This window comes from Oncorhynchus keta, chromosome 10, assembly GCF_023373465.1.
Source record: "Oncorhynchus keta strain PuntledgeMale-10-30-2019 chromosome 10, Oket_V2, whole genome shotgun sequence".
Taxonomy (NCBI): domain Eukaryota; kingdom Metazoa; phylum Chordata; class Actinopteri; order Salmoniformes; family Salmonidae; genus Oncorhynchus; species Oncorhynchus keta.
Genome location: NC_068430.1, coordinates 80599032 through 80607175, shown reverse-complemented (window position 1 = coordinate 80607175; position 8144 = coordinate 80599032). Strand labels below are relative to the sequence as shown.

General features: G+C 45.8%; 1 protein-coding gene across 1 annotated transcript in view; it reads left to right on the top strand.

Annotated features, from left to right (window-relative positions):
- Positions 1 to 2746: 2746 nt before the first annotated feature.
- Positions 2747 to 8144, top strand: part of LOC127931958 (glucagon receptor-like) — a gene marked incomplete at its 3' end in the record, with an annotated part of 19571 nt that continues 14173 nt past the window's right edge. The window contains 4 exon segments of the mRNA XM_052526117.1: positions 2747 to 2989; positions 5445 to 5505; positions 5508 to 5540; positions 6951 to 7058. Of these exon segments, the coding sequence (XP_052382077.1) occupies positions 2936 to 2989; positions 5445 to 5505; positions 5508 to 5540; positions 6951 to 7058 (256 nt within the window).

Sequence of the window (8144 nt, the reverse complement as noted above, 5' to 3'; positions counted from 1 at the left end):
CATGTCACCCTACTGTCTTATAGGATACCTCCTCATACCTTACCGCATGTCACCCTACTGTCTTATAGGATGGACTTGCAGGTGCGTTGGTTTGGAATCACAGGTAATTTCCTCTGTGATGTGAGTGGATGATGTGAGTGGATGATGTGAGTGGATGATGTGAGTGGATGATGTGAGTGGATGATGGGACCCTTTTCCCATAGTTGTCTGATGGAGCAGAGTAGAATTCCCTTCTGAGAATTCACTAGGGACAAACACAAGTCATTCAGCACTATGGGATAAACACACACACACGCACACGCGCACTCACACACACACACACACACACACACACACACACACACACACACACACACACACACACACACACGCACACACGCACACACACACGCAACCACACACACGCACCGCACACACGCACGCACGCACGCACGCACGCACGCACGCACGCACACACACACACACACACACACACACACACACACACACACACACACACACACACACACACACACACACACACACACACACACACAGATTGAGATCGGCATATCTTTACAGTGAACTATAAATCAGTGTGGCTGTGTAAAATGCCAATAACAGTGTGGGAACATTTACATCCCTAAAGGGACTTATGTAACCTCCCAGTCCCTATAGAGTCACCCTTCATCTCCCCATGGTGATGGTGACGATGAGGATGATGAAGAGGAGGAGGAGGATCAGAATGGGATATGGAATATTATGCTGAGAGGTGTAAGCAATTCATTCAAGCAACTCTCTCTTTATCGATTAAATTCAAGCAACTCTCTCTTCATCGATTAAATTCAAGCAACTCTCTCTTTATCAATTTAATTCAAGCAACTCTCTCTTTATCAATTTAATTAATTCAAGCAACTCTCTCTTTATCAATTAAATTCAAGCAACTCTCTCTTTATCAATTCAATTAAATTCAAGCAACTCTCTCTTTATCAATTCAATTCAAGGGGCTTTATTGTCATGGGAAACATGTGTTAACATTCCCAAAGCAAGTGAGGTAGATAATATACAAAAGTGAAATAAACAATAAAAATGAACAGTAAACATTACACATACAGAAGTTTCAAAACAATAAAAAGACATTACAGATGTTATATTGTATATATATATATATACAGTGTTGTAACAATGTACAAATTGTTAAAGTACACAACGGAAAATAAATAAACATAAATATGGGTTGTATTTACAATGGTGTTTGTTCTTCACTGGTTGCCCTTTTCTTGTGGCAACAGGTCACAAATCTTGCTGCTGTGATGGAACACTGTGGTATTTCACCCAGTAGATATGGGAGTTTTTCAAAATCGGGTTTGTTTTAGAATTCTTTGTGGATCTGTGTAATCTGAGGGAAATATGTGTCTCTAACATGGTCATACATTTGGCAGGAGGTTAGGAAGTGCAGCTCAGTTTCCACCTCATTTTGTGGGCAGTGAGCACATAGCCTGTCTTCTCTTGAGAGCCATGTCTGCCTACAGCGGTCTTTCTCAATAGCAAGGCTATGCTCACTGAGTCTGTACATAGTCAAAGCTTTCCTTAAGTTTGGGTCAGTCACAGTGGTCAGGTATTCTGCCACTGTGTACTCTCTGTTTAGCGACAAATAGCATTCTAGTTTGCTCTGTTTTTTTGTTAATTCTGTCCAATGTGTCAAGTAATTATCTTTTTGTTTTCTCATGATTTGTTTGGGTCTAATTGTGTTGCTGTCCTGGGGCTCTGTGGAATGTGTTTGTGTTTGTGAACAGAGCCCCAGGACCAGCTTGCTTAGGGACTCTTTATTTCACTGTAGGTGATGGCTTTGTTATGGAAGGGTTGGGAATCGCTTCCTTTTAGGTGGTTATAGAATTGAACAGCTCTTTTCATGATTTCGATAATTAACAGGCATCGGCCTAATTCTGCTCTGCATGCATTATTTGGTGTTCTACGTTGTACACAGAGGATATTTTTGCAGAATTCTGCATGCAGAGTCTCAATTTTGTGTTTTTCCCATTTTGTGAATTCTTGGTTGGTGAGCCGACCCCAGACCTCACAACCATAAAGGGTAATGGGTTCTATAACTGATTCAAGTATTTTTAGCCAGATCCTAATTGGTATGTTGAATTTTATGTTCCTTTTGATGGCATAGAATGCCCTTCTTGCCTTGTCTCTCAGATCGTTCACACCTTTGTGGAAGTTACCTGTGGCGCTGATGTTTAGGCCAAGGTATGTATAGTTTTTTGTGTGCTCTAGGACAACTGTGTCTAGATGGAATTTGTATTTGTGGTCCAGGTGACTGGAACTTTTTTGGATCACCATTATTTTGGTCTTACTGAGATTTACTGTCAGGGCCCAGGTCTGACAGAATCTGTGCAGAAGATCTAGGTGCTGCTGTAGGCCCTCCTTGGTTGGTGACAGAAGCACCAGATTATCAGCAAACAGTAGACATTTGACTTGATTCTAGTAGGGTGAGGCCGGGTGCTGCAGACTGTTCTAGTGCCCGCGCCAATTCGTTGATATATATGTTGAAGAGGGTGGGGCTTAAGCTGCATCCCTGTCTCACCCACGGCCCTGTGAGAAGAAATGTGTGTGTTTGTTGCCTATTTTAACAGCACGCACGTGGTCTGTTGTACGGTAATTGAGTAAAACCCAATGTGACATTTATCTCTCTCACTACCTCTCTGTGTGTGTGTGTGTGTGTGTTATCTCCTCTCTCTGTGTGTGTGTGTGTGTGTGTGTGTGTGTGTGTGTGTGTGTGTGTGTGTGTGTGTGTGTGTGTGTGTGTGTGTGTGTGTGTGTGTGTGTGTGTGTGTGTGTGTGTGTGTGTGTGTGTGTGTGTGTTTGTAGCCTGTAGGGTAGACCAGGCTGGGCCCCCTGATGAGTTGAGTCCCCCTCCCCAACCCCTCCTCTCCCAGCGTAGCCAGGTGGGATGTTCCAGATGTGTGTCCTCTTATCTCTGCTCACCCTCTCTGGCTACACCCAGGTAAGACTCTCTCTCTCTCTCACTCTCACTCTCCCTCTCCTCTCCTCTCTCTCTCTCTCTCTCTCTCTCTCTCTCTCTCTCTCTCTCTCTCTCTCTCTCTCTCACTCTCTCTCTCTCTCTCTCTCTCTCTCTCTCTCTCTCTCTCTCTCTCTCTCTCTCTCACACACACACACATATGTCTAGACTGAGCCTCAGAGTTAGTAATTGCTAACCTTTGTTCCTTATCAAAGCTCTGCAGATCAGACAGCAGTTGCTGTTTATTTTTTACCATTAAGAGTCACCAGACCACCTGAATACAGACGTCCTTTATCTCTCTGGCTTTAACCACAACACATTACATCTTCTGAAACACACACGCACACAGACAGGTGTGTAAGGTCATAATTTCATCACTCTGTTGATGGTGAGAATGTTCCAACGCTGCAGGATTTACATAAATTCATTTAAAACCTGCAATAACACACAATTGTGATACAGCCTGAATCAGCCTAGTCACTGGTCCAGGATCAGCCTAGTCACTGATCCAGGATCAGCCTAGTCACCGGTCCAGGATCAGCCGAGTCACCGGTCCAGGATCAGCCTAGTCACTGATCCAGGATCAGCCTAGTCACCGGTCCAGGATCAGCCTAGTCACCGGTCCAGGATCAGCCTAATCACTGGTCCAGGATCAGCCTAGTCACCGGTCTAGGATCAGCCTAGTCACTGGTCAGGATCAGCCTAGTCACCGGTCCAGGATCAGCCTAGTCACTGGTCCAGGATCAGCCTAGTCACCGGTCCAGGATCAGCCGAGTCACCGGTCCAGGATCCCAGCCTAGTCACCGGTCCAGGATCAGCCTAGTCACTGATCCAGGATCAGCCTAGTCACTGGTCCAGGATCAGCCTAGTCACTGATCCAGGATCAGCCTAGTCACCGGTCCAGGATCAGCCTAGTCACTGGTCCAGGATCAGCCTAGTCACTGATCCAGGATCAGCCTAGTCACCGGTCCAGGATCAGCCTAGTCACTGGTCCAGGATCAGCCGAGTCACCGGTCCAGGATCAGCCTAGTCACTGGTCCAGGATCAGCCTAGTCACCGGTCCAGGATCAGCCGAGTCACCGGTCCAGGATCAGCCTAGTCACTGATCCAGGATCAGCTAGTCACTGGTCCAGGATCAGCCTAGTCACCGGTCCAGGATCAGCCTAGTCACCGGTCCAGGATCAGCCTAGTCACTGGTCCAGGATCAGCCTAGTCACCGGTCCAGGATCAGCCTAGTCACTGGTCCAGGATCAGCCTAGTCACGGTCCAGGATCAGCCTAGTCACTGGTCCAAGATCAGCCGAGTCACCGGTCCAGTATCAGCCTAGTCACCGGTCCAGGATCAGCCGAGTCACCGGTCCAGTATCAGCCTAGTCACCGGTCCAGGATCAGCCTAGTCACTGGTCCAGGATCAGCCGAGTCACCGGTCCAGGATCAGCCTAGTCACTGGTCCAGGATCAGCCTAGTCACTGGTCCAGGATCAGCCTAGTCACCGGTCCAGGATCAGCCGAGTCACCGGTCCAGGATCAGCCTAGTCACTGGTCCAAGATCAGCCGAGTCACTGGTCCAAGATCAGCCTAGTCACTGGTCCAGGATCAGCCTAGTCACTGGTCCAGGATCAGCCTAGTCACCGGTCCAAGATCAGCCGAGTCACCGGTCCAGGATCAGCCTAGTCACTGGTCCAGGATCAGCCTAGTCACCGGTCCAGGATCAGCCTAGTCACCGGACCAGGATCAGCCGAGTCACTGGTCCAGGATCAGCCTAGTCACCGGTCCAGGATCAGCCGAGTCACCGGTCCAGGATCAGCCTAGTCACCGGTCCAGGATCAGCCTAGTCACTGGTCCAGGATCAGCCGAGTCACCGGTCCAGGATCAGCCTAGTCACCGGTCCAGGATCAGCCTAGTCACTGGTCAGGATCAGCCTAGTCACCGGTCCAGGATCAGCCGAGTCACCGGTCCAGGATCAGCCGAGTCACTGGTCCAGGATCAGCCGAGTCACTGGTCCAGGATCAGCCTAGTCACCGGTCCAGGATCAGCCTAGTCACTGGTCCAGGATCAGCCTAGTCACCGGTCCAGGATCAGCCTAGTCACTGGTCCAGGAGTGCAAGAGGCGTCACTACAGTCCCTGGTTTGAATCCAGGCTGTATCACATCCGGCTGTGATTGGGCGGCACACAATTGGCCCAACGTCATCCTGGTTTGACCCGGGGTAGGCTGTCATTTTAATTAAGAATTTGTTTTTAACTGACTTGACCTTTAAATAAAGGTTAACTAAATAAATATATATTTACAAAAGAGAGTACATTTGTACAGACACTTCCACCCACACACACACACACACACACACACACACACACACACACACACACACACACACACACACACACATTTAGTTAGAGGGAGGTTCAGCAGAGTCGAATTAATGTTCTCCTTTTGTACCCAGGTCTCCTCGGCTAAATCTCTGAAGCTCCTGATGGAACAATGGACGAGCTACAAGAACCAGTGTTCTCAGGCATCGTCGCCACGCCTCCCGCCACAGGTCAGTCTCAGCCTCACGCTGTGATGTTGTTGTAGCTGTGTTATATCGGTGTGTTATAGCTGTGTTATATCGGTGTGTTATATTGGTGTGTTATATTGGTGTGTTATATCGGTCTGTTTTCGCTGTGTTATAGCTGTGTTATATCGGTGTGTTATATTGGTGTGTTATAGCTGTGTAATATAGCTGTGTTATATTGGTGTGTTATATCGGTGTGTTTTGGTGTGTTATAGCTGTGTTATATCGGTGTGTTGTATTGGTCTGTTATAGCTGTGTTATAGCTGTGTTATATTGGTGTGTTATAGTTGTGTTATATTGGTGTGTTATAGCTGTGTTATATTGGTGTGTTATATAGGTGTGTTATATTGGTGTGTTATAGCTGTGTTATATTGGTGTGTTGTACAGCTGTGTTATATCGGTGTGTTATATAGGTGTGTTATAGCTGTGTTATAGCTGTGTTATATTGGTGTGTTATAGCTGTGTTATATTGGTGTGTTATATCGGTGTGTTATATCGGTGTGTTATATTGGTGTGTTATATTGGTGTGTTATAGCTGTGTTATATTGGTGTGTTGTATAGCTGTGTTGTATAGGTGTGTTATATTGGTGTGTTGTATAGCTGTGTTATATTGGTGTGTTATAGTTGTGTTATATTGGTGTGTTATAGCTGTGTTATATTGGTGTGTTATAGCTGTGTTATATTGGTGTGTTGTATAGCTGTGTTATATTGGTGTGTTATAGCTGTGTTATATTGGTGTGTTATAGCTGTGTTATAGCTGTGTTATATTGGTGTGTTATAGCTGTGTTATAGCTGTGTTATATTGGTGTGTTATAGCTGTGTTATAGCTGTGTTATATTGGTGTGTTATAGCTGTGTTATAGCTGTGTTATATTGGTGTGTTATAGCTGTGTTATAGCTGTGTTATATTGGTGTGTTATAGCTGTGTTATATTGGTGTGTAATATCGGTGTGTTATATAGCTGTGTTATATTGGTGTGTTATAGCTGTGTTATATTGGTGTGTTATAGCTGTGTTATATTGCTGTGTTATATTGGTGTGTTATAGTTGTGTTATAGCTGTGTTATATTGGTGTGTTATAGTTGTGTTATATTGGTGTGTTATAGCTGTGTTATATTGGTGTGTTATAGCTGTGTTATATTGGTGTGTAATATCGGTGTGTTATATTGGTGTGTTATAGCTGTGTTATATTGGTGTGTTATAGCTGTGTTATATTGGTGTGTTATAGCTGTGTTATATTGGTGTGTTATAGCTGTGTTATATTGGTGTGTTATAGCTGTGTTATATTGGTGTGTTATAGCTGTGTTATATTGGTGTGTTATAGCTGTGTTTAACAGGTGAAGTACAGGAATGTTTGACCTTTGGTGTTTGACCTTTGGTGTTTGACCCCTCCACAGGACTGGTGTGTAACAGGACGTTTGACCAGTATGCCTGCTGGCCAGATGGACTTCCTGGAACAACAGTCAATGTTTCCTGTCCATGGTACCTGCCCTGGTACCGCAAAGGTGTGTTTGTGCGTGTGTTTGTGTGTGTGCGTGTGCGTGCGTGTGTGTGTGTGTGTTTGTGTGTGTGTGCATGTGTTTATGGGTGTGTGTGTGTGTGTGTGTGTGTGTGTGTGTGTGTGTGTGTGTGTGTGTGTGTGTGTGTGTGTGTGTGTGTGTGTGTGTGTTACCGCAAAGGTGTGTTTGTGCGTGTGTTTGTGTGTGTGCGTGTGCGTGCGTGTGTGTGTGTGTGTTTGTGTGTGTGTGCATGTGTTTATGGGTGTGTGTGTGTGTGTGTGTGTGTGTGTGTGTGTGTGTGTGTGTGTGTGTGTGTGTGTGTGTGTGTGTGTGTGTGTGTGTGTGTGTGTGTGTGTGTGTGTGTGTGCGCGCGTGTGTGTGTGTTATTGTATAGTTTATTATTGTAGTGGTGTTATTTGACAGTATATTATTGCAGTGGTGATATTTTACCGTATATTATTGTAGTGGTGTTATTTTACAGTATATTATTGTAGTATAAATAGCATATAATGACAGGTTGCAAGACCAGCCTCTCACAAGGCCGCTACACCTGGAGGCACAATCAGGTCCTCAAGAGCCTGGCTGCAGCATTTGAGACCAAGAGGAGTGCAACCAATTCATTACCTCCAAAAACAAGCAATCCCGTCAAAACAACAACATTCATCCGGGAGGGACAGAAAAGGCCCAAGTATCCTCCTACAAAGCCAGAAAGTGGACACCTAGCCATGGCCCGGGACTGGAAGATGCTTGTCGATATTGGCCAGCAACTCATTTTTCCACCTGAGATTGCTTCTACCAACCTTAGGCCAGACATGGTACTCTGGTCCCCTTCACGAAAGGCTGTGTACATCATAGAGCTCACAGTCCCATGGGAAAACTCTGTTGAAGAGGCCTACGAGCGTAAGAAACTGCGTTACACAGAGTTGGCAGCAGACGCAACTCAGCGTGGCTGGAATGCAAAGGTCTGGCCAGTTGAAATGGGATGCAGAGGATTCGTGGCTTCTTCCATCATCAGGTTGCTGAAAGAACTTGGAATCCATAGACAGGCTCTGCGACAGACCGTCAGAGCAGTTTCTCAAGCAGCTGAAAGAG